A 27,074-nucleotide genomic window follows, 5' to 3' on the forward strand; every position below is an offset into this window, starting at 1 on the left:
GAAACCTGCTGCTGCTGGTTGCAGAGCAACCAAGGTGAGAAATTATCCATATTCTACCAATTTGGTCTTCAGCCAGGCTCTAGTTCATATTACGGGGGTTGGGAAATAGCTGACCATGGCTGACTGATGAGAATGGAAGCTATCCACAACCTCAAAGTTCCCTACCTAGACCATTTCATTATAGCGTTCCTCAAAGGCAAGCAAGTGGTCAAATTTTAAAACAAACAAGCAATGTCCCCCCAAAGACAACAAATAACCAACCAGACTTTATTGTAATATAAAGTAAGTCAGCTAAAAAAAAGTAAGTCATGCAAAAAATCATCTAAGTAAGATGCTAATAAAATTAAATATATAATATATAATAAGTATTCATGCACAGCTCTCCCTCTCCAACTCAGTCCTTTTTTTTCTGGGCTTGGTTTAGGTAGTTTTTTGTCTTTCTGACCACAGAAAACTCTGCACAGCCTCCTCTGCTCTGGAGAGGCTTCCCTTCAGCACCAGGAGGGGCTGGCTGCTCCCCGCTCCTCACAACAGTTCCAGTCTCTGAGCTGCATGTTCCCAGCTCCATGCCCTGCTCCCTCCCTACCCCTCTCTGATGGCTCTTGAACCTTCCTGGGCCCTTAGCATGCTCAATTGCTCAGGAGTAATTTCCCCCACCTTGCCCTCTTTATAGTTGGTTGCAGCTGACCTAGTTTCCATTTAAAGGACTAGCATGAAAGCGTCCATAACCACCAAACCAAATGTCAAATGTGCCTGGCTCAAGACTTCTCTACCATGTGGACCAAACGGCTTCTTGGTGGCCAGCACTGAAGATAAGGTTAGTTAGACCCTGCTGCTCAGCCTCGGAGGCATAGGAATCTCTGCTGTCAACAGCCCTATTAAAAGCCATTAATCCTGTTTAACATCTTGTCCACTTGTCTTCTCTCTTGACAGGCCACACAGCAAAGCCATCTTCTGAAGACACTTGCATAGAAAGAGCAGGCAGCATTACCAAGGCTGTCCCACCACTGCCACATATTGGTCACCTCAGCAGTCTGTTTCACACCCTGGCTGCTTTCTCGAAGGCTGAGGTCCTGCTCTGGCTCCCCAGAGCCTGAAGCACACGGCTGCCTGCGGCAGGGACAGACAGCAGGGATGCAGGGCTCGCTGGAGCCATGTGGAACCTGATGGCACAGGCCGAAAACACAGGTTCTCCATGTCTATGCACACATGGGTGAGGCACGTAAGCCCTTTGCCCTGCAAACAAACTCCAAAAGGGCTGATGTTTTATCCTGAATCTGAAGTGCATCACCGAACTCTGAGAAAGGCAGCTGAATACCTGCAGGGGGAGTTAGGGATATTGTGGATCTGACCATTATTATTAAGCCTACATCTTAATTAAAAAAAAACAAAAAAAAACAAAAAAAAATTAAAAATCAACATTAGAATAGGCTAAGTTGCAAAACAGCAATCATTATCAAGTCCATGCCCTCCATCATCAATACTGCGACAATGGAACTATAAACATAATAACTAAGAAGTAACCTTCTTACCTAATGTAAATTAACATCAAATAATCCCTGTAGTTAATAATAATTGTTTTACAGCTACTAATAAATGTATCACAAAGAGTAACTATTCCTAATTCAGGCAGTGTGGTTAGTTGTAGCTCGGTATAACTGCAGACACACATTGTGTTCTTCCTAGCTGAGTTTCCGAAATCTATACGCAGGATTCCCCAACTTCTTACTAATTCACTCTATTTTAATTAACTTTGCATTTGTGTCATTTTTTTTCCAAGATTGCTCTTTGCTGTGGTTCTCCATTGGTTGCTGTAGTATGATTTGACAAACTTTTCTTACAGAAAACAGCACATCAACAGGCTCTGAATACATTGCAGTAAAGCCACATTTTATAGAAAGCATCAGTTTCATTGGTAACTTAGATGTGTATAAAATTCAAAAGTATTTTTAATACTCAAACTTTCTCACAAGCTATGCTATTTTAAAGGTCAGTAGAATTTGAATTATTGTAAACTTTCATACCTTTACATGTACAGAACATTTACCACTTACAGCAAGATTTGGTAAAATTGTTTATGGGCTATGCAGTGCAGTGCTAGTACATAATAGGACAGATTTCTTTGTTAAACACTTTTCATTAATATATATTTCTGTGTCTCTTAGCACACCCCGAAGGAAGGAAATTTTAGGGGAGAAAAATGTACCTTATGTTTGTTTATGTCTTTTGCTAAAGATTTTTAAGTATTAGTACTGTATTATTAAAGTCCATATATATATCGAAGGAGTTTACATTAATCAACAGGTATTCAATGTTTACAACAAGCTCACTAGAATATCCACTAAAAACAAAAAAAAAAGATGACACAAATGTAATCAAAGCAAATCCACATAGAAGGTGAATGATTAATCATGGTATTCACTCAGCTCCGCTTGTTACAATATATCCAACTTCCCTTCCTCTGGCCAGCGGAGCTGAGTCTTCCCTGTCAACAGCGCCTTGTTCACAGTATCAGAAGCAGCTTTCTCAGAGGAAGAATGAGATTTTTCAGCTTTTTCTTTTATTTCCCCTCCTTTTTTAATCTCTCTTTTGGTACATCCTGTCATTTCTGTCTCTCTGTTCTGCCTTCCATTTCTATCTGCTCCTCGGTGGACTTGCTGGGAGGCTGACCTGTAGAAACCCCATAATTAAAAATAGTTCCTTTCTCTGCTTAACAGGACACAGTCCTCCCAGCTCAATTCGTTTCACCACAGCGAGATTTGTGTCACAGTCAGGCGAACAGTATTACTTCAGGAGAAAGGGAGACGTTTTGAAAAATGGATTTTCAAAGCACACTGCTTCACTGGCTTGTTGAAAAGCTCCAGGCACCATAAGAAATTGAACCTCCTGGATTCTAATGTTTACTGGGGTTGAAGGATTACTTGCTCAAAGGGTGGTTGAAGCAGGATGGTCTTCTTCTGCAAGAAGAAGAAAAATGTGTCTCACTTCTCCCATCTAGAACTTCTAAAAACCACTTGAATAAAGGACTGGTTACAGAGCTTCTCCACATTTCTTTCCATTCATACACAAAGAAAAAGTCAGAATGTTTCTCTCCTTTCAACAAATTGTAAAGAAACTCTATGTGCTAGATGTTTGAGGATCTGATTCTGTTACAGGTACTTTCTGAACGTAGGGGTTAAATTGACAAGGAAAACCACAGTGTGAGAACTGAGGAAATTAAAACGCTCAGAACATTTAGCGTTATGAAAATTGTTCCTAACACCAAAATCAATTACAGAGTAGAGCAGATACTCAGGGAAGTTCATGGGAGTGCTAAGTGGAAACAGTAAAAACAATTATGCAAGGTCTGAGGACAGACTAAATGATGATGAAATTCTGTATAAGTGATGGTGACAGACAGAACTTTTACTTTTGCTTAATACGTGGCTGGGTGTAGCAGTGGCAAAGTGGAGACGGTGTTTCTAATTCCCTCTAAGTGACAGCAAGGTGCATGGCTTTGCTGAGCCATTGGCTTCTATAGCAGCATCTGGACTCCCAAAATTTCTGTAAAATAGCCTATGTATTTGACTGAAAAATACTGATTGAAGGTCTAATTTTCAACACCTTGTTTTAAGTCCAAAATCCATGATTTTATGAAGCGAGCTTATGGCTAAAAAGAGCCGGCCTCTTTAATAGGACTACAGCCATATTGCAGGTTTTCTGCTCTAAAATCAAATTCTTTTGTTAGTTCTCCAAATTAACTGTGTTAAGAAAACTATCACATGAACTGGAAGTACATGCAACATGAGAACATGAGTTTGGTACTTTATTTTAGGTTCTTATCACCTTGATGCAATCATTGGGTGAAATATGATGTAATGATAAAACAAGGGGATAAAATGTCAGTATGGGCCAATGATTTAAATGTCAGGGCACTTGTCCTTCCCAGATGCTTTCTAGGAGCAGCTGGATGCAAACATGCACAAACGAAGCAGACAGAACTTTAATTTTCCAAAGATTTAGCAAGGCTTACTCTGCTTCTCAAGAGCAGGTTAAAGAAGCTGGGGGAGAAGACAACAAAAAAAACCCAACAATCAAGTTTCATCACTTCCATATACTTTCATATTTCTTCGTACTGAAAACCAAACAAGGATGCAACTTGTTACAGATTCCTTTGAATTCTGGGAATCTCATTTTCCAGCTGCTTAATTTTCACCAGCAAAACAAGCTGAAAACCCTTTTCCCTCCAGAGAAATGTTCAGCTTAGATATCACATTAATAAATCCATTGAAATAACTTAGCTAAATAAATTATGATCAAAGTTTATGTTCTGTGGGGGCTTTTTTCTTTTTCAGCCTCATCTCTGCACTAAGTTATTCATACTACAGTCTGTCCTACAAGACTCAAAATGAAACTGTAGAGACATTGCACTGAGGGTTTGCTTTGTTTCCTTCTAACTAGAAAATTTACCCTTATCCTGAAAAGCAAGCAAGCAAGAAAACCTAACTGCAATAAAACAACCAAAATAACATAAATTTTTCTTTTCTTCTACTTTAGTGAAAAATAATCTTACTTTACCACTACAATAAATAAGGGGAAAATTAGGACAGCTGTCAAGAGTTTACAATTTAATCTAAAATAAAAACTTCTCCTTTTCCAGTTTATTTTAAACTAACTGGCACAGAAGAAATAATGGCTCCTTGACCTGAAAAAGTGAATGTTTCGCTGTCAAAAGAAACAAAAACTATTTTGGAGTTGCACAGCATTATTTACCTGAGCATCTCACAGCAATTCTCGGTGATTCGCCATTGTATTAAAGCAGAAATCAAGGCATACAGAGAAGAAGATCTGAATTTTTTGAAAGAAGCATGTAATTGGGCATGCTTCCATGTCAGAGGGGGATAGTTTCCAACAAAGTTAATTTCCAGTGTCTGTAAGTTTAGATTCAACCAACATGTTTGCTGCATTAGATAACATCTGCTTTTACTAACCAGCCTGGTGTTTGAGGGCCTTTACCTCGGCTCTTTGTCTAAATTCCAACTGCAAGTATCATAAAATTGTGTCAAAAATTTGTAATTTATTATTTAGCACTAAATGACATATTGTAGATAGACAAAAAAGGATTGCCCCAGTTTTGACCTCTGGGTAATTTTGCCTCCCCACTCCAAGTCTTCCTGATGTACTCAAAAATCTCTTATGTGAAGAATTATATTTAAGAGCTTTAACATTTTAAGACCTAAAAAAACCTATGGATCCTATGATTGGAGTGTTGGGATGAGGGGATAAAGGATCATTAGGAAGGACAGACAGGGAAAATAAGAAGGGGATGTTGCCCTCTATGTCAATGACCAGCTGGAGTGCATGGAGCTCCATGTGGGGTTGGATGGGGAGCCGACCAAGAGCCTGTGGGTCAGGAATAAAGGGATGGTAGGGACAGGAGACATTATGCTGGAGGTCTGTTACAAGCCACTGGCCCAAGTAAAACAAGTACATGAGGCTCTCTATAGATGAGTGCAGCCCTGCATTCACAAGCTCTGGTCCTCACGGGGGACTTCAACCACCCAAATATCTGTAGGAGAGGCAACACTGCAGGGCATAAGCAATCCATGCGATTCCTGGAATGTGTTGATGACAACTTCCTTCTCTGAATGATAGAAGAGCCAATGAGGAGAAGTGCTATGCTGGACTGTGTTCCCAGTAAAAAGGAGGGGCTAGTGGGGAATGTGAAGCTCAAGGGAAGCCTTGGCTGCAGTGACCATGAAATAGTGGAGTTTGAGACCTTAGGATAATAAGGAGGACACACAATAAGCTCATTTTCTTGGACTTCAGGAGAGTAGACTTTGGCCTCTGCAGGCATCTGGTCAGTAGGGTACCATGGGATAAAGCCCTGGAAGGTGGAGGTGGGGGGCAAGACAGATGGTTAATATTCAAGGATCTTCTCCTCCAAACTCAGGAGCAATGCAATCCAATCTGGAGGAAGCCAGGCAAAATGCCAGGAGGCATGCATGGAAGAACAAGGAACTTCTGGACAAACTTGAACACAAAAAGGAAGCCTACATAGGATGGAAACAAGTACAGGTAGCCTGGGAGGGATACAGAGAAATTATCCAAGCAGCTAGGGATCAGGTTAGGAAAGGTAAAGCCCAGACAGAATTAAATCTGGCCAAGGAAGTCAAGGACAACAATAAAACTTTCTACATGTTGATGATAAAAGGGAGACTAGAAGAATGTGGGCCCTCACTGTAAGGAGATGGGAGATTTGGTCACCCAGGATATGGAGAAGGCTGAGATACTCAATGACATTCTTCCCTCAGTCTTCCCTGGTGAGTTCTCAAGCCACACCGCCCAAGGGGCAGAAGGCAAAGGCAGGGACTGGGAGAGTGAAGAACTGTCCACTGTAAGAGAGGATCAAGTTCAAGACCATCTAAGGAACCTGAAGCTGCAGAAGTCCATGGGATCTGATGAAACACATTTGCAGGACCTGTGGGACTCATCATATTTGAGAAGCCATGGCAGTCCACTGATTGGAAAAGGGAAAACATAACTTCCATTTTTAGAAAAAAGGAGCAAAAAAAAAAAAGGTACAATTATGGAGCAGATCCTCCTGGAAAGTTCACTGAGCACATGGAAAATAAGGACGTGATTGGTGATTGGTGACAACCATGACAACCATGACTTCACTAAGGATAAATCATGCATGACAAATTTGGTGGCCTTCCACAACAGGGCTACAGCACTGGTGGACAAGGAAAGAGTAACTGTCATCATGTGCCTGGACCTGTGCAAGGCATTTGACAACATTCTGGTCAATAAATTGGATACAAAAGGATTGACGGATGGACCATTCAACAATCAAGGAATTGGCTGTATGGTTGCACCCAAAGAGCTATGGTCAGTTGCTCAGTGTCCAAATGGAGTCTGGTTAGAAGTGGTATTCCTCAGGGGTCAGTATTGGAACCAGTGTTGTTTAACATATTTGTCATAGATATGGACAGTGGGATTGAGGGCACCTTCAGCAAGTTTGCTGATGACACTGGACTGCGTGGTGCAGTTGACACACTGGAGGGAAGAGATGCCATCCAGACAGACCCTGACAGGCTCAGGAGTTAGGCCTGTGCAAACCTCATGAAGTTCAACAAGGCCAAGTGCACAGTCCTGCACCTGGGTTGAGGCAATCCCAAGCTCAATTACAGGCTGGACATAGATGGAATAAGAGCAGCCCTCAAGAGAAGGACTTGGGGGTGAGAAGCTGAATATGAGCAGGCAACATGTGCTTGCAGACCAGAAAGCCAACCATATCCTGGGCTGCTTCAGAAGAAGTGTATCTAGCAGGTCGAGGCATGTAATTCTGCCCCATGAAACGTCACCCAGACTTCTGTATTCAGTTCTGGATTCCTCAACACAGGAAAGCCATAGATCTGTTAGAGAGGGTCACCAAAATGGTCAGTGCTGGAGCATCTCTCATACAAGGACAAGCTGAGATAGTTGGGCTTGTAGAGCTTAGAGAAGGGAAAGCTTTGGGGAGACCTCATAACAGCCTTCCAGTACTTAAAGGGGGCCTACAGGAAAGAGTGAGAGGGAATCTTTAACAGGGACTGTAGTGACAGGATGAGGGGTAATGCTTTTATGCTGAAAGAGGGGAGATTTAGATTAGATATTAGGAAAAAATTTTTATTGTGAGGGTGGTGAGGCACTGACACAGGTTGCCCAGAGAGGTTGTGGATGTCCCATCCCTGGAGGGGTTCAAGGCCAGTCTGAATGAGCCTTTAAGCAATCTGATCTAATGGAAGATGTCCCTGCCCATGGCAGGAGAGTTGAGACTAGGTGATCTTTAAGGTTCCTTCCAACCCAAACAATTCACTGATTCTCTGATTCTCTGATTCTATGATTTCAAAAGTCTGCTTCATACAGAGGCAATTAGAAAAACAATATGAAATAATAATGCAAAATGAACATCAAATCACGCTGATATGTGAACATCTGTCAGTGATACCTACTTCCACGCTGGATTAAACATTACATTGCAGTACCAATTTCTGCAATAAGAGTGAGATCTCAGCTCTGTATCATGTGCCTCCTGCAAGAACCGAGGCTGCTTGAGGCAGAGTATAGAAGTACATACTTTAATGTAGAGACCTTTTGAGAGGCAGTAAGTAATGTTATTTATTTCTAAAGCTGCCCTTAAAAAGGGTTGTGGTGGGCTTGTGGGACAAATACCAGGCTATGCAAGGGCTGGGTAGGAGCAAGTGCAAAAGAATAAATCATAGAGCTGAAAAGTCTGTCAAATGAAAGAAAAAGAAATTTGGTTAACATGGCTGGCGAGCACTTCATTAATTTAAAAAATCAGAAGTCACACTGCAATCTGACAATCTCTACTTCATCTGCTAAAAAGTGACCAAATGTCATCACTCTTGTTCTGTGCAGGGTGAAGGCTATGCTGCCAGAGATATGATAGAAATACTCTTCAAGAATAATTGGTTTATCTAAGTGGTACTCTTCTAGCAATGAACTTAATTAAAGTTAAAATTCTAAAAGTTCAAGCTTCACTTATGGAGCTACTTAACCGGTTACTTGCATCATAATTGACTCATCTGCTGCTGTTTATATTTAAGGTTAAAAACAAACCCTGTTGCCTTTTTCCTCTTTTTTTTTTTTTTTTTTTGCACATCATATTGCAACAGCAATATCTGATTTGTTTACAAGAGATGTATGAGAGAAGATTTTGTTAATGAAATGGCATGCATTTGTTTCTATATCAGCTGCTCCATTTAATAATCCTCCCTTTTCCTGCAAGAAGCCTAACAATAAGCCCTTTGACTTATGGGCACCATAGCCCTTTCTGGCCCTACCATGTGAGGCAGCTAAAGGAAATGGTACAAGTGATGCTCATACCACAAGGACCCGAGGGGTAAAGTAGTCTCTCTCTCTCCCTGCCTTGTGTGAAGGGATTAAAATCCCCATGGCCAGATCTAATTCAGACTGGAAACATAAAGTGTTTGCCTTTAAACACAGAAGGTTCACAATCCTGTCAGTCAGCCACGTGCTGTGTGACCTCTTACTCAGTAGACCATGAAAAGGGCTATGTCAGGTTTCTAAAATCAGGTCGAATCTGAAGTCCACAGAAGAAGATGGAAAAATTCCAATGCCTTTGAACCAGGCCATCTTTTCTAATTGATTCTACCCCTTAAATACAGTTATCATCACAGGGAATCTTCTGGATAGTGTGCATTATCCTTGGGCAGAGGGGGCGAGGGGCACCACGCTGTGCTGGCACTTCCCCAGCCATCACAGAAACAAGAAATAGCTGACAACTGAAAGAAATCAATGCCAATTTGTTCATAACTACTTGGCGGTACACCAATTACTTCACTGATTAAATCATCAGTTAACTAACAGAGGTAAAATTTAAGTTAAGAGAAACTTCACAGTGTTGCTATGTAAAATTTTCTCTGTTCTGATTTCAAGCTGTTATGTGATGTGGTGAAGTCCTGCTTTGTTCTCTCAGAGCCTGTTGCCATGGAAGTGACTGAAATATCACAAGTTAAGCACTACAGCCTCAATTTCCTAAACAAATAAGCAGCTTTTCGTTCTGCAAAGGAGCACAAGCGGTACTTTTGCTGCTCTTAGATATGCATTGCACTTGCCAAATTCTTCTGTGCACTGAGCTCAGCTCTAAGCAATTAGGTCACCTAACTGGAAGGACCAGCTACAAGGTGCTGCCTTGTATGTGGGCAGAAGCAGGATGTTCTGGAGTTTCGATCTGCGTAGTATTTCCAAATCAGATCAGGTCACTCCTCGCTTCTGCTGTTTACTAGCAAAGAAGCGCATTGCAAACATGAAGAAGAGCAGAAACAAGGTGATCTTCAACACAGGCAAAGCTTAAAGTCAGAAGTCCAGGTGGACAAGAGAGTCCTATGAACAAAAAGAATGAAACAACAGAAAACTCAGTCTTCAGCTGCTGAAACACTTCTATCCATTAGGGAGCAGGAGGATTTTTTAGAATCAAGGGATAGCACTGCTTAATGTGCTTTTCAGACATATTCTTTGCATACAGGAGAACATAGATACTGCTGCTGTGTCCATTGCTTGCAGATATAGAAAGGGAGTTGACACCTTGCTTCTCTGCTCCTTAAAACACAATACCACATGAGGCAAACTAGCCCTCAGACTGCAGGGACATGGACCTGAACAGCTCAGCAGCGTGTTTGTTTTCCCTTTCTGATGCATTCAGAACAAGCAAACAGGAGAACTAGGAGCAGTCTAACATTGCAGTGTCGCCCTCAGAGTCTGTTTTGAAAGAACAAATCAGTGGTGCTCACTTTTTTTGGTAAAGGCAGATTCTTTCTCGGAATGGAAGTTTAATGGAAGTTTGGAGAAAAAAATGCATGTGTGCTCCTTTCAAATACACTGAAACAATAATATCATAGAGATCATTGGCTCCAACTGTAACTGTCCACTACTAAACCACATCCCTGAACACTTCATCTACCTGTCTTTTAAATATCTACAGGGATGGTGACTCAACCACATACATCATCATATGTAATGAAAATAACGTTACATATCGTCATAAGTAATGAGCAACAATGAAATTAGTTCCCTTAGAACTAATAACAGACATCTCCTCTGCTGCGACTGTCTTTTAGAATTCCTTTCCTACAAAGTGTGCAAAGGTCTGAAGTGTAGATTATATTGCAGCTGAAGCTCTGTGCAAACACTTTGAGAAAAGAGGTCCAATATATTATGGTATCAAAGAAGAGGAATACACGAATGATAGTTTTGATCACTACATAATTTCCAGCTACAACGGCCTCACCATAAACAGCTTTTAGAATAAGAGTCCCATTGAAGAACAGCTGAATCCACCCCCGGATTTGCAGCAAACGCATACACTGCTGATTAGAAAAAATGCAGATATTCTTTAATGAGTAACACGCAATCTTACTGAATCTTTGAAGTGAAACCTTTGGCTATTCCAGACGAAAAGAATGACCCTACTGAAGGAGTCCTTCACCTTTCTGATAAGGTAAGGTGGTAAAAGTAACTAGCTTACGTGTTAGCCAAGAGTTTCATAATAAAGAGAAGATAGCCTTTCATTAGGAAAACCCTATGTCTCTCAATTCTTTGACACCAATTTTATTCAGGAAAGAGTTTCAGACATTACAAATAATCTTTAACTCATTTATCTATTGCCAGAAATGTGCTCATCCCAGCGGTCTATGACCACAAAAACCATTCTGCCTGCTTGAACTTCAGAGTGCTATAAAAGCAATTACAGCAGAAATCAGTTCAAATGAGGTCATAACATGAACAGACTTTAAATTCCCTGATACATATTTCTAATAAAGATTTTTTTTTGTGCTATTTAAGGCAAACAAAAAACCCTCACCCAAACCCCATGCTAATTTCTTCCCATATAGCTGTCTATTAATGACTATTAGACCACAGAAACTGGTAATAGTAATCTGTTAAGGTCTAAATTCTGGCCTCAAACCCAACCAGCACACCCACAAAACCTGTAAAAATCTAATTCAATGAAATCTGATGTAACCGGCTCTACTCTTCCTGTATAAATACACATCCATGAATACTCTACAAACAAGTGTAGACAATCTATTTTGTAATTGTAATACTAGTTATTTATAAAAAGGTAGCTGAAATCTCAGATTTTTCCATTCAGAATTCAGCTGACTGTTTCAAGCCCTCTGAGGTCGAGTTCTGTTACTTTGTGCATGTGGTAAGATAAATGCAGTAGACGCACTGGGTTCCCTCCTTCCACATCCTTCCTCAGAGTTTCTGAAGGGCAGCCAAAGGGATGACTCATGCCTTGGTTCACAGGCAAACTGAAAGACTACCTCTGAGAGAGAAAGCTGAATACCTGGGGGGCCTTCAAAGACAAACGAGCATCAAGAGGGTGTGTACAATCCTCAGAGGTGGTGGCAAGGCCCTTTGCTGCCACCCTGGTTTTCCACTGGAGTGTAGGACTTGGGTGACCACTCAGAAGTGCAAGGATTCAGGGTGTGTTGAGGAAAAGAGGATGAACTGTCTTCGACCACATTTCTTTTTCCTCTTTTTTGTTAAATAGAAGGGTTGAGACCACTGGGGCTGTGGGCCATCCCTGTTCAATTGCAGTGTGAAGATACAGAGTGGGAGAAGGCATCCACAGCTGGATCTTTATACTCCCTGGGTATCTTCTGCCACAGACGGCCTTTAAGGGTCTTTGTAGCAGGACAGGAACCAGAGAACCCCAGAGCTTTCCTTGACATACATTGCTAGCTGAACTGTGTTCAGGGATGCAGAGACAGAAAATACACTGCCTACACTGGAGTCGGTCTCTCAGGCTATTGGCAGTGTGGTCTTTGACCCTGACAGGCACATGGCTGCTTGTATGCTTTGGTTTCCTCTTTTGACAGCTGTAATAAAAATCCTTCCCAAATATCACTGTAATGTGTTGAAACACTAGTATTTGCAGCTATCTGCTTTGCTCTTCTGCCAGGATTTTATTACTGGCAGAAATGAGAGACCCAGACAAGCACCTGCATCTCAGCTACTCTAGTGTAAAATCTGATATATTACGTCCTTGGTGGAAAAAGACAGCACGGCAGAGTGAATATAACGAACAGCTGAGGCACAGGTATACATGAAGGGAAGACAGGGTAGATAAGGATAATAATGTCTCAAATCACATCAGTATGCTTTAGTAAAAGATATCTGTTAAATGGCTAAGTTGGTCACTCTGCTATCTATATGTATTCATGTTTATCCAGAACAAATAAGATATAAAAAAATAAAATTCAAACATTATGTTGAGAAGTCCTTAAGTTATCCATCTTCCCAAAGTACCTTTATGAAAGCATCTGTTGTGGGGTTTTTTTTTTTGGGGTGGGGGGGGTTGGTTGTTTTTTTTCTGTGTGTTGCAAACATTAATTTTGTGCAGTTTTTATTAGCTAAAGAAAATTGCATATGATGTCATGGTGATTGTACACTATTAATTTTATATTCTTCTACACAACTAGTTAAAGGAGTATTAAAACAGATTCAAAATGGGTTTCTTAGTCTTTTACTGAACACACACATTACCATTGGCAAAGCAGAAACGATATAATCATTCAGTAAATCATCTTCTATCATGGTAATAATGAATCATACATAAAACAAAGTTCAGCTATAAAAATTCAGGAACATACCAGATCCAGGCGTTATACGAAAATCCAGCCAATCTGAAGCAGGGAACCAGTGTTCAAACAAGAGGCATACAAAAAGTTGTGGTGAAGGTAAGAAAGCCACTTCATTTGTGGAACATCAATAGCAGATGATTTGCACTTGTGCTCAGTCACTGTCGTAAGTCTCCTTTCCACCCACATAGGTAGGAAGACTAAGAAAGACACTGTGCCACACTTGGGAAGTGAGAGACTACTTACTTTGGGACCCACCCCTTGGCAAGACTTCATTTCTTTCTTTCTTTTTTTTTCTGTTTTTTTTTTCCCCTTATACTTCAATAATTTTTAAGCCTTTGGAAATCTGAAGAAACAGCTCTTTTCTCGTTGATTTTTCATTAAGTTTTGATAGGGAATATACCAGTCTGAGAGCAGAACCTTTATTAGCAGACTGAAGAAGAACAGCTTCCTGTACTGGAAGATACTAGACACCAAAGGATTGTTTCAGATTTGAGCAAACTGAAGGTTCTGTTTTAATTTTGGTTTTGTTTCTCACTACCCAACCTTCTTTAAGTGGCAATAAATTAATCTTCCACAAGTCTGTTTTGCCCATGATGGTGGCTGGTAAGTGACGTCCCTTTTTTTATCTTGACCCACAAGCTTGTCCATATTATTTTCTCCTGTCCCATTGAAAGAGAGGAGGAGGAATGAACAGGTGAGTGGGCAGCTGGCAGCTGGCCAAGGTCAACCCACCACAAGATGCAACAGAAAAAATAGCCTGTAGGAAAAGGAATTCATGCCCCACTTGTGTGGGTTGTCTCATCCTCTTAAATTTAATATAAAGATAAGATTATTTCTATGCCTGCCCCCACAATCATGACCACCTGCTGAGACTGCTGCTAGGTTTTTGCCAGAAGTGACCAGTATCCAATGTTCAGGCTGCTTCTCGTATCTCTGCTTATCTTAGTTCTGTCATGGTCATTCCTTGTTTTCAGCATCTCTAGTTTCCTGTGCTTGACCCCAGCTTATGCTGAAATAATTACAGAGCCCTCTAATGCCTGTACATGGCCTAATATTTCAGTTAATTTAGATTTGCATATTCATTATTTATCAGGCAACCAGAAGGAAAGGAAGAGCCAATTACTTTCCTGAGTCTTCACGTGACAGATAAATTGACCTTTTCCTTTCCTGCCCAAAATAAAATGCTACTATTGGACTATTTCTATTATAATTCTGTTTCATTATAAGTCACTGCTGGGTTTCCACATGGTTTGTGAAATAAGCAATTTTACAAGCAAAGAAATCAACAGACTAGGATACAAAACAAACCTTTATCACGTCAGGAGGTTCAGATTTTAGCTCCGTGTAGTTTCCGGTTCAACAATTTATAATTGCTGAATTTTGTGAGGAAATACTATAATCTATGGCTTCAGGACTTTTGTAACTGTTGCTCATTCCCACCATTCCCTCCATCTTTATTGAATTATTTCATACTTCGTAGAGAAATGTGCCATCACTCATGGAACTCAGTAATTCTTATAACTTAAGCGAGCTCTGGGGGAAGTAAGCCTTAAAGGCTCACACCTCCCAAACAGAGCTAATATATGTCTGGCACAGCTCCCAAAGCAGGCATGTTTTAACAAGCACACCTGCAATTAAGCTGAATTGTGAAATCAGAAGTACACAGATCTGGAAGGCCCCTGACAGGTTTTTAACTTTATTCAGTAAGGTAAACAAATACAGGAAGATACAAAAACCTGCTAGATTTTCTTGGGTCCCAGCCTTCTTTAAAAGGAAGGAATCCAGTCCTGCTGAAATCAGTCATAAATTGTCTTTGTCTCCAACCACAGGTCAGCATGATGTGCAGCTGCAGGGGTTTGAGATGGCACGGGGACTCAAGCTGAGCACATGGCTCTCTGATGTGTTTGGACTCGATGATCCCGGAGGTCTTTTCCAACCTAGTGACTCTGTAATTCTGTGATTCTGTATTGGATGTTCATGTCCAGGCATTGGCAACAGGAGTGGCCTTTGTGAGAAGGAGCTGGGTGGGTAGGTGCCTGCCAGCTGGCCAAGGTCAGCTGAGCACATGTGCACAAAAAGCAGCTGATCCTCTACTAAGAGGGACTGGACATTGTCCAGAGGGCCCAGCCCACTTGGCTCCCTGGATGGCTATGGCTGTGGGTAGTTCCCTTCCTTTTCTGCTGTTTTTCCCAGTACCAACCTCACAAGAAAAACCCTGACACATCAAGGGCTACAGCACATGGCTTGAGCTTTCCATCAGAAGGATGGAAACTCACTATAGAAACACAGTAAATGCTGCCACAGGCCCCATGTACCTATATTCATGGCATAGTTGTTGTCAGAGAAGGTAGAATGGAAAAGATTTTCTCCCCCAAAAATGCTTTCCCTGTCACTCTGGAGTGTGTAATACCAAACATGGTAGACAGTTCACTCTGACCATTTGCTGAAAGCTTAAGTGTTATGGAACCAGCAAAAAGCTAACCCAACAAACATCTATTCCAACATCTGTTCCAGTTTGACCTCTTCTGAAACAGATTTATCTCTTCACCATTGTACAGCTTATATCACAGAATCATAGAATGGTTTGGGTTGGAACGGACCATAAAGAACACCTCGTTCCATGCCCCCTGCCATAGGCAGGGACACCTTCCACTACATCGTGTTGCTTATAGCCTCATCCAGCCTCCTCTTAAATACCTCCGGGTATTTAAGACTATTTGAGACACTGCTTAAAAAATTTCTTCCTAATATCTAATCTAAACCTTTCTTCTTTCATCTTAAACCATTAGCCCTCATCCTATAACTATACTCACTGATAAAGAGCCCCTCCCCATCTTTCTCTTCTTCTCTAGGCTAAAGAAGCCCAACTCTCTAAGCCTGTCCTTGTATGGGAGACACTTCAGTGCTCGATCATCTTCGTAGCCCTCCTCTGGACGTGCTCCAGTAGATCTATGTCGCTCCTGTGCCAGTTTCCTCTTACTTTTCTCCAGAGTCCAGCCCAGGCAAGTAAGGGAGGGTACAGGTATCCCCAGAGCCACACTACAATCAGGACACTGTGACCTCTAGGAGAGTCCTCGGGTTCAAAGAAAGAATGGGAAAACATATGGACTGTAACTATAGCCAGAGTTATTAAATTCACTGAGGTTGAGGAAGTCCCTGTGCTTAAAAACTGGAGACTGGTGGAACATCTGTAGAGAGTACTACTGCGTGCTTACCATACTCATGCCTCTGCTGGAGACAGGATCCTGAACTAGGTGGCCTTGTAAAGCTGTTGTTTGGTTCCTATATATTGTCACTGTTGAACAAAATCTGTTCCAAATTTTGTTGGATCTAGATATAAGCTGTAAGAAAGCTGACTTCTACAAACAAAGCCCTTTGTAATAGCTTTCCTCTCTTCTAGCTATCAGTTACATGACCATTACATCAATTTTCAATGTCATATCATCTAACTTGCTTTAAAGGGGGAATTAATAACACCAGTCCAGTTGTCTATTCTGGCGACTATTTTTTGCAAAGAAAATGTGCCTTTCTAACACAGTGATTTTGTGTAGATCAAATGACAGAATTCTTTGAGTCTTTGAAGAATATTTGGGAAAAATATTATAGCAGAGAAGTCACCTCTGCTAGTTGCACGGCAGTTTTCTTTTTGTCTTCCAGGTCAGGATTGAATGATTCAGGAAGAATAGCTTCAGACAGCATTTAATTTACCTCTTTGACTGCATAATAAAAATGTGACATCTAGTAATGATGGATAGAAACTATTGCTGGTCTAGTTAAATAGTTTATTCTAACCGTCTTTCTTCTGCATCATTGTCCTATGACACAGATCAAGATCAGAAAAGTTAGAATTTTTCTCATATGACAAATGTAATTTTGTAAAAATTGTATCTTTTTTGTTCTTTAGTTACTAACAAAACATGAACAATCATAACAAAATATCAGTGTAGAGAGAATGAAAGTTATTTTTACCATTTTTTACTGATTTACCATTGCTTTTTTACTATTTCCTAGCTTTTCATAACATTTAGTAATTCATTTCATAGTCAGATAGCGTCTTTTATTAATTGCAAAAGAACCCAGCACATCTTGAATGCCTCCAGGCTTCTGGAATCATTGAGATGACCATAAACATGCTCAGATTTAAACAGTACATTAGCACAGTGCCTCTAGTGACTTTATACATCCTTTTGGTTCCTTTTGTGTACAAACTTCATCATTTTTCCAAAAATAGCTGGAAAATGGGGGATGTTAATAAAATTACCTATCTCTGTTACGATGCTCTCTGCATCTTAGATTACAAGCTTGAAAAGTTGCACTCATTGCCATGACACCAAATACAACTTTGCCATCGGTTTGGACACAGACCTCTCTTGCTTAGTAACTTCATCAGCTGCCCAAATACCAAATACATGAATTACCCTTACCCAACATAATTGTCACAGATATAAACTCGCATTAGAGGGGAGATAAGCCTTAATCCAACTGTTCACATTTGTGATACCACATCTGAACAAAGGGAGGTGTTTTGTAAAGACTTTTCAAGACCATTTATACTTTTATACAAGACTTTTATTAGTTCTGCACATTTCTGAATGTTTTTCTCAAGAGAAAAAAATGACAAGACACGGTTCAGTCCTCCTAAGACGTAGCATTAAAATAATATACTTACTAAAAGAGCCTTTAGAGAGTCCAGTAGTTTCAATATATAGCTTCCTATCAAATAAGTTATTTATCCTTCACATTTATTTGTTATGTCCTTTCTTGCCAATAACAGCTAAACAGAAGGCAATTTGTTCTGGTCTCTCTAATAGCCAGACACAGTAATAACCTCTACAGCGTCTCTTCAGACCTTTCACAAAGATGGTTATCAACAAGTTACAGTAATAACAAGTAGAATTATTATTGTTGCCAAGCACAAGAATACTTCTTATAAGTAGTTTAATTACCCCTTTCTGCTACGATATCTTTAGGTTATGTAATAAAAATTATAAATATCAGACCAGGAGAAGCCGTAGCAGCATTAAATCAGTCCACGGCTATTCTGTCTGAGGAACTGACAGGGCTGGACCTTTGGGATCATCAAATCTGCTGTTTGTTGTGAGCTGCATGATCATATGGATTCCATAGGTGAGGATCCAAAGTAAAATTATAGATGTCACCAAGCCCATCCAGATTCCAGGAGTGAAGAAGCCCGTACAGTCACTTGCATAGGAAAACTGGTTGTTTTCAATGTTGAAGCCTTGAATCTGAGAGTGAAGATAGGTACATAAATGATTGCAATTAAATATGGAGCATAGACCCTATTTCGAGGATATATGTGGTAATTACAGAAAGCACACTTGTTAATTACCACTCACACTGTGATCATTAAAAAAAGAGTGAGAATGAAATCCTATGATTAACAATGTTCCAGAACCCCTTTTAACCTAGAAATTAAAGATGCAGAATTCATTTGCTTGCAAGATGTAGGTTTCCGACTTCAGAAATCTGTATTACTTCTAGAACTAAAGCCCCATAAGGGACATGTGATCAGTACTGCTCAATGACCACTTAAGAGCCAGAAAACTCAAAGGCACGAGAGTTAAGCCACCTGCTCTGATCATGAGATTTGTTGAAACACCCTAGATTTTAGCTAATAAATCTTTGATAAGCATAACTCCTGAAATCTACTTTAAAATTCATCTAATGAAGATGACTTTTTGGCTGAGTTTTACTGAAAGCTGAAGGAGAAAACAGTCGTGAAACCTTTCTTTCCCTCTTTCTAGACATCAGAGGCTCAAAACAGGAGGGTTTGCTTTATCGAGGTGTGGGATCTGTGTTATCTATTAACATATGAAATCCATATAAGCATTCCCAGGAGTCAGAAAAATCTGTAGTATCTCTCATTTGACTGGATTCTTGAGGTCTGCCAGTGACTAAGCTCTTACCGTATTATTTTCTTCAGAAAAATCAACTCATTTGGGGACCTAGTCTCTGCCTAGCTACCAATTTTGCAAAAAGTATCAGCAAACTGAAAGCCTTTGAGACGGCTATCCTTCTAAAAATTTTGTTAAAACCAAACGGTTGGAAAATATGAAGAAAGAGAAGACAATCCCCTCTGTAATTACATAAGCGTTGATTTCTTCAGAAGGAAGGCAATCTAAATGGTGGAATAAAGTGGAGGAAGGAAACAATCAATCTGATCTGTGGTTTTGAGTCTTTCTTAAATAATTTTATAAAGAATAATGCAGACTGGGAGTCTTATGTATTTACAGATTCTTCAAAATGAATGTGTAAGGAAAGCACCAAACATCATAAATCCACTAGTAAAGAAACAAAACTTGCTATTATCTATAAAATACTATAGAATAAAATAAAAAAGGATTATTTTATTATATCACTTCTGTCACCATGCAATAAGCAAAGAAGCAGAAGATTGTGGATTTCCAGTTTCCTATGTTCCCATTCTATGATTACTCTATGCTTTATTATAAACTATATGGAAAGCTCTGTGGTAATAAAAGAGTTCATTCTTCGTAGGAAAAGTTTTGGTACAAACATTGGAGAAATTAATCTGTGGCTTGCATACAATGCTACATCAGTAAGCACTCTGTGTTTCAGTTCATTCATAGCTCAAGCACCTAAAATTAACATGCACAAAACATATGTGTTAAGACCAATGTCTATACCTTTCAGAATGCTGATTAATAAAATTAACATAATCTGCAGAACGTGGGTCTATTTAGGCCCTGTGGGGGTGAAGACAATTTTAGCAATGGGCCTCTTTGTGGGCCTCTAAGAAGAAACTTTCCAAACCAGACCATGGTAGCTAGCTTGCAAATACTGCCTGCTTTCAATATAGGCAGTCAGAGTTCTGATTAAAACAGGATTAGTGAAAATAAGGTTTGGGGTTGGATAACTGTTTACACAATTTTCAACTATACAGGTGATTACCAAAGTCTTCCCTTGTTAAGTCACTCCTTTGACAACAGATGAGAATGTGAATAAGACTCACGAAATGTAGTCTGAAAGATTTATTTACAATAAAACCAGAAAGCAGGTGACAAATTATGTAATTTATGTTCAAAACAAATGGATTGAAATCCTGGAAAATAATACACACTTGTTTCCACATCTACAAGAACTCTCTGAAGCACTTACTAGGCGTATTCCGTTTAGAAAGGCTTTAGTGTTTCTGATTTAGAGCCAGAAATACTGAATTTTATTATGTCAATCCTATTGGGGTTTTTTTTTGAAGCAGGATTATGCTTATTGAACCTTCAAGGTGAAAGCTTTAATTGTACATTCTTAAAATGCTATGTCTACTTTTAGGTGGGAGATGAAATATATGCAGGGTTCTTTTATTGTTTTTCTGAAGCTTTATCATTTCCGTGGGGGTGTTAAATCCCAGGTGGAAGATAAAAATGTGATTCCTAGAATCTATCTATAGAAAAGTTAAAAATACTCGCATGTGGTTCTCTAATTTTTATGAATGTAAAAGCCTTTTGGATATAGGCCTCTGTACTGCAGAAGTTTTAATTTTAGTGTTTGGAGCAGTGTGATTTGCCTTGGTTATAGTAGTCTGCATTTAGTGTTAAATTTAAAAAAAAATTAAATGGAGTTTTCTTATCATTTGACCTTTGACAAAGCTTTCACAGAAAATCTGTTGTTTTCATGGCTCTTGAGTGTACAGTGTGTCTAAATTTTAAATTTAGAAATATATTAACCACAAAGAGTTCTAATAGTCTTTGTTTTAAAGTGTTGGCAGTTTTTCTTAGGCACAAAGGGGCTTCTAAATCACTATGGCACATACTAAAGAAAAGAAGTGCTTTTCGTGACAGTCTTCTCTTTAACTTCATAGACAATTCTGAGATCCTCAAAAAGGATAAAAGGCATTCTTGTCTTGGTAGACAAGAATTCCTTTAACACCTACAAAACCAACAAAAACCCCCACATTAGTTTTTGGTGCTGTGTACAACTATCAGTGGTGACCTTCTAGGCTATGGGACAGCATCTCACAGGGGTTCTTTAGGTGGCAGTGACTGAGCTAGGGCCAAAGAAAGTAAAAGGCTGCATCAGTTCAGCCTTGCTTTGGAACAAGATATGCAAGGCCTTACAGTGCAGATGCTGTGTCCTTTTAATACAATCTTTTCAGAACCCAACACTGCAAAGTGCAATTGTACCAATGATAGTGGCACTGGATCCTACTTCACTGCTTAACATTGACATGAAAATCATGATAGGGCAATCAAACAAATTTCACCATACATCAGTGGAAGATATCTGGAAATGTGTGATCTAGTTCAGATAAAACTTAGAAATCAGCTCAGAATAGTGACTTTCTGTTTTCGCACACAACAGAAAAATCAGAATAGGACTATTCGGGTTGTGTTCAATGCTTAGGACTTCACCAGAGAAAAAAACCTTTCCTAAAAACTACAAGCTCTGTTGTCTGAATAGTGGAAGCAGCTGCTGATCTGAATCAGTGACAAAAGCATGAAACCTACTACTTCCATTCTTGATGAAGACCCCATCAAAAGAATGCCTGCTAAGGATAGCCCAAGTCTAACTTCAAAAAGTTGACTAGGCACAGCGCAGTTGTGTGAACGCAAGATATTTTCAGGTCTTTCCATAAACAACATCATTGTGAAGAACCTTCACAACATGGTGTGTTGTCCTTCTCAAAAACTGTGGGACTCTATCCAGGAATTTGTGGACAATAGATCTCACCATCAATGCTGTTCCTTTGAGATTGTCACTGTTTCCACAGAAATGTCAAATCTGGACTCAGATCATTGAGATTTGGTTTGTTACCAACAGGTTAAATACAACCATATCGACATTTATGTCCAGTTATTATATGGTTAGGTTATGAAATTATTCCTATAATTTCTATGATCCCTTTAAACAAAGAGATCCCTTACTGTTTTAAGATATAAAAGTTGATTTGCTTCCCCTACAGTTAAGATCAATGCTCAAAATAATAAAGATGCAATCATCTCCACTTCACGTGTAGTCTGTACTACTGTTCTAAATACACAGAAAATCTATGCCTTACTCAAACAAAAAAAAAACCAACCTTGTTCTTTCTGGGCCATGTGGGACCTAGCATTGCTCCCAACTGAAGTCCATTGCAAAAATTCCATTAAATGTAATTGTACTGGACTTTGTTTCTGCCTATAGGAGTTCAGACAGTCTACGCCTCTGAAAACAGTAACTACGCTAAGCTGTACTTTCCTAGATAAACAAAGTGCAAAGAAGCCAAATAAAAACAAAAGCATAAAGCCACTCGCCTAAGAGGTCCACGTTTCCAATAGCAGCCCAACTCATTAAACAGGCATGGGGACTTAGCTTGCCTGATTAAGCGCATTTGGTTTTATTGAGTTTTCTTTTCTATGGTCAACTTCAGTTTTTTGTTTTTCAAAGCTCTGCTTTCATGTTCTCATTGTTCAGAAACTGGCATTATTTTACCCCTTTATTGAACAGCTCACCTAGGGGAAACAGATTTTCTTGTACATTTTCCCTCAGGCTGAAACGAAAGTAAGGGCATTATGAATGCGTGTCATTCACTACCTACAATAGCAAGTAATAGTTCTCGGAATTATCTCTGAAATGGCAATGTGTACTCACCTGCAACTTGGAAATGAAAACATCCCAGTTTTTTGCCTCATCATTGGATGGAATCAGCCTTGCAGGATAGAGATTGCTTGTTCCCACCAGCTGACAATGAAATGAATACTCTGCAGGAGCAGAGATGACAGAAACACTGAATTTAGCAAACTTTTCTTCATCCTGTACAATCTCAACTGAATCTAAAGTGGACCAGTTTCTAGCTGACCCTTCATAGAACTTGTTGGTCATTAAAAACCTGGAAAGACAAGAGAGAAAGAAAAAAAGTCAAAATGACAGGGGAAATATTTAATATTCACTTGATAAAGTACTGATGGCAGATAAAGGTTCACTATTGCTAGATGCAAACATCACAGTCGGTATCTTAGCTTGTCTTTCTGTTTCATTAGGATTGTTCATAAGAGACATTGTGAATATATTTTTACTGCTTCTTAAGAGTTTAATCTCAAATGCACAGGTTTCCATAGCTGTGGCAGACAAGGAGAAAATGTGATTTCATTCTTCAAGGGCCTCTGGCAGTGCAGTATTCCATCAGTTACCAACAGTTTGTAATCAGTGTAGCAGAACCTAAGAGACTGTCATTAGGCCTGCAGTGGCTCTCAATAAATATTTTAAGGGATCTTTCAAAAATTGCTTTTATGATAGGTACAGGCATGATAACCATTCTGATTTATCATTGCAATTCTTCCTTGACTCAGATGCCTAAATGACAACTTGCCTTTGCAAGTGTCTGAATTCGCAGGAGAAGGCTGCAGAGTTTTCTCTTACTGGAGAGTGGGCAGGGGATGTCAGCCCTACTTTTCCAGTTTCTGGTGAGTTAGGCAAAAACAAATATCTTCTCATTTTGAAAAAGTCTGTGCATGTGTGGTGTTGCAGCAATTTCTGGTAATTTACAGTCATGAGATTTGTTTATAAGGTAACTGCAATACACTGCAGTCTGAGCACCTCCCGGATGTTCTGAAATAGAAATAATTGAGAATATTCAGAAGTATATGCTGGTCCTTTACAGATCAGGACTATGTCCTACTCTCTACTTTTCACCCAGTTGCTTTTGAGTATCCCAATTATCTCATAAGGAAATAATAAACTTTTCTCCTTATAGTATTTATCTTAATACTTTAACCTTACTTGGTTTATGTATGTATTATTTTATTGATGGCTGAAGATGTTTTTGCTAATTGATAACCACAAAAAAATTTAGAAGATCAGTGTTCATAGCAAAAAGTAGTACTGGCTACAAAATAAAATATTCTAGTATGTCTGTCCACAGTGGGTAACACTCTATGTGGATTTTAAAATTTGGGGCAAAGCTTACATGCAATTATGACAGGTTTGAAAAATAAGCAGTCATTTGTAAATGTGGCACAATATAGAATATTTAATGCTGTACAGAGTATATGGATCCACACAGAGAGAACATTCTTTGTTGTAAAATATTGCTTCTTTGTTCAAAGCAGTTACTTCCAGTACCATGCCATCCACATAACATAAAATCTTAACACAAACATTGCTGCTTGAGAGTAACAGACAAAATTTACAGGTTGGGTTACCACAGTAATTAAGCCTTTTATCCTTCCCTAATGATCAGCTTTTATTCATGTAATTTATAATCCTAAAGAGTTTCAAAATGCTCAAAACGGACCCTAGAACTCAGTGTCACCCAAGTGAGAAAAGAATGTTTTGTCTTAGGGCATTCCTTACATTTTGAGCCTAATCAGACCTTCCCATATATACAGCTGCAATCATCAGTGAAAAAGAAAAAAAATAAATTAATTTCACATGGTACACATTCACAAATATTCATGGAAAATATTCTATTATTATAGCAATAAAGGAACAAAATTAAAACACGTATTGGCCTAGATACTAATTTCTAGAAGAAAGGAACCTTTTCCTGATATTCACAGACTTTCTGTGATGTCTCAGTAGCAATGCTATAGATACGAGTTGAAGGCCAGTTATAAGCACAGAGTTTACTCAAGTGTTTGTGCCAGCCACAGATGTTGGGTGTGCTCTGTACTTTTGCTGAGAAGATAAGAAAAGCGATAAACATGGAAATTCTTTAGACACTTACCGCATGAACAAACAAGTTTTATAAGGCTATATATGTAAGTACAGTCTAAACTGACCTCCAAAAGAACATTGCCTCTTCATGTTGTATCAGAGCTTAATTTTTGTTACTTACAGATTTATGAGAATTAAGATTTTAATTAGAGACCTAGCTGAACATGGTTAACTTAACAATACAGGCATTTATCCTTAGTGTTTTTCTATCTGACAGATAGTGAGTAGCCTCTAACGAGCATGAGCTTAACTGATACGACTATAATTCATTAAATTACAGAAAATACATTAAAATAACAAAAATCAATAATGTTACTTCATTTAGTTTAATATTTTCTCAGATGAGGACAATATAGCAAATGAATGACTAAGGGAGGAGAGATAACAAAGATTTTATACATAGAACTGAACGCACCCTGGCTTTTATAGGAAATGTTATGTTCTTATTAAACATTAGAGCCAATGCAGGAAACAACCTTTCACACAGACATGATGTACTTCATGAACTGTAGCACAAACAATCCCCGGTCATAGGCCAGACACCCTTTGTGCCAGATCACCATACAATCTCTAAATGCCACTACCTCTCACCACCATCTCATGTGGCTATTTAGTACAAGGAGAGAGATTTTTGAAAAGGAAGCTAGCTGGAATTACTACCTTTTCAAAGATTCAAAGAGAAATTCAACTGTCAGGTAACAAAAAATTTAAAACATGGTTCCTGGGATAATTCTATTCTATACATAATATGAGCAATGACAACAGCAAGTACTTATCAAAGTAAGTGGAAAAAATACTAATGCTCTGTACTTCCATCCACTTTGATACCTTCTCTCAGAGAAGGTGACATACAGGTGCTTGAACATCAGTATGTCATCAGCTGCTGAAAGAGCTGAGATGATGCTTCTTCCAGCAAAGACACTGCACCCTGCTCCTATTGCTGCTGCAGGAGTAGTTCATTTTTTAAGAACCAACACAACCAGAAAAACTCTACAGCCACTCCCTAACAGCTCACCTCTCAGTGGCAAGTGCAGGATGAATGGGACAGCTGCTCTTCTTAGAGAGAGGAAGGCAGAGATGGCAGTTGTTTGCATGGGATGAAGCAGCTATTGAAGCTGCTACTAGGAGGTGAAATGTAACTAGCTGCTCAGCATGAGATGGTAGGCTAGCAATGGTAAGAGCTGGCTGTGGTTCCAGCTCATGCTGCTGGGGTTAGAGCTTCTTTTACTGAAGAATAAATGGAGCTATTTGAATGTGTTCCTCTTTGCTGTCATTTCCTGTCTTCAAGGGATGCTCTCCTACACCTAAGTACATGACCTTTACAGGGAAAATAAATGCAATCATGGCTCTAAGCTCTGTTCCTTCCCACCTCTTTGCCCTGCTTGTGTCCTGTTTATTGAGGCAGACTGTAAACTTATCAAGGAGTCATCCGGAACAAGAAATGTAAATCAAAGTGAACAAGAAGGTGAAAACAGAGGTTGCATCATATCTCTGTGGGTTTTAGAAGCTCTTTAGAACCTCTTACATGCTAAGATAAACAAGGTGGATAAACTGTTCCTGAATTACGAAAAGATCAACGGACTGTTCTGGTTCCGTTGAGTGTATCTCATTATTTGCACTATATGCCATGCAGTAATGTATTATGGTAGCTAACAGAGGCTTGAAATATTATTGTCTTTAAATCAATAGATAATCCAACATAAAACAGTACAAATAGCAAAGTGTGTCTTTAGCAGAAAATTTTCTTCGTAAAGCTTTCTGAGGTGTTGCGGGTTGATGTCAGCCAAGCGCCCATGTAGCTGCTCGCTCACTCCCTGTTCCCAGCAGGACAGGTGGGAACAAAGAACGAAAATGAAGAAACTTGTGGTTTTTTGGTTTTTTTTTTTCAAAAAAAAAGAACAAAAATGAAGAAACTTGTGGTTCAAGATAAAGACAGCTTAATAGGTGAAGGAAAGAGGTAAAAAAAAGTGATGCAGAAGCAATCACTCTCTACCTCCCACAACCAGACATGCACAGTGAATGCCTGAGCAATGCCTATCCTGGAAGCCACCCTCTACCTTCTTCCTCTACTCCCTTTTTTATTGTTAAGCACCTGTGCCTCACATTAAAAATGATACAAGTAGGCATTTTTATCTCTAAATGACCTGAGGAACTATGAAAAACCTGGATCACACCTAGCCCAACAGAATAAATCAAATTCTCCTGCAAAACACAGCTGACTTAAGCTACTTTAATTACTTGCTT

At 39.4% G+C, this 27,074-nt stretch overlaps 2 protein-coding genes across 3 annotated transcripts in view; both read right to left on the reverse strand.

Moving 5' to 3' along the window:
• Positions 1-14,827, reverse strand: part of SLC13A1 (solute carrier family 13 member 1) — a 54,322-nt gene extending 39,495 nt beyond the window's left edge. For both annotated transcript variants that reach the window (XM_009563575.2, XM_054059087.1), the window contains exon 1: positions 13,167-14,827. The gene's annotated coding sequence lies outside the window, so the exon portion shown is untranslated. The remainder of the gene's footprint in view (positions 1-13,166) is intronic.
• A 2,376-nt stretch (positions 14,828-17,203) lies between these two features.
• The window catches only part of LOC104061618 (V-type proton ATPase subunit S1), a 51,329-nt gene continuing 41,458 nt past the window's right edge, over positions 17,204-27,074 (reverse strand). The window contains exons 9-10 of the mRNA XM_009563574.2: positions 22,767-23,004; positions 17,204-18,403 (exon numbers count right to left, since the gene is read on the reverse strand). Coding sequence (XP_009561869.2) covers positions 18,194-18,403; positions 22,767-23,004 — 448 coding nt within the window. The 3' untranslated portion in view covers positions 17,204-18,193. The remainder of the gene's footprint in view (positions 18,404-22,766; positions 23,005-27,074) is intronic.

The sequence above is a fragment of the Cuculus canorus genome, chromosome 1, assembly GCF_017976375.1.
Source record: "Cuculus canorus isolate bCucCan1 chromosome 1, bCucCan1.pri, whole genome shotgun sequence".
Taxonomy (NCBI): domain Eukaryota; kingdom Metazoa; phylum Chordata; class Aves; order Cuculiformes; family Cuculidae; genus Cuculus; species Cuculus canorus.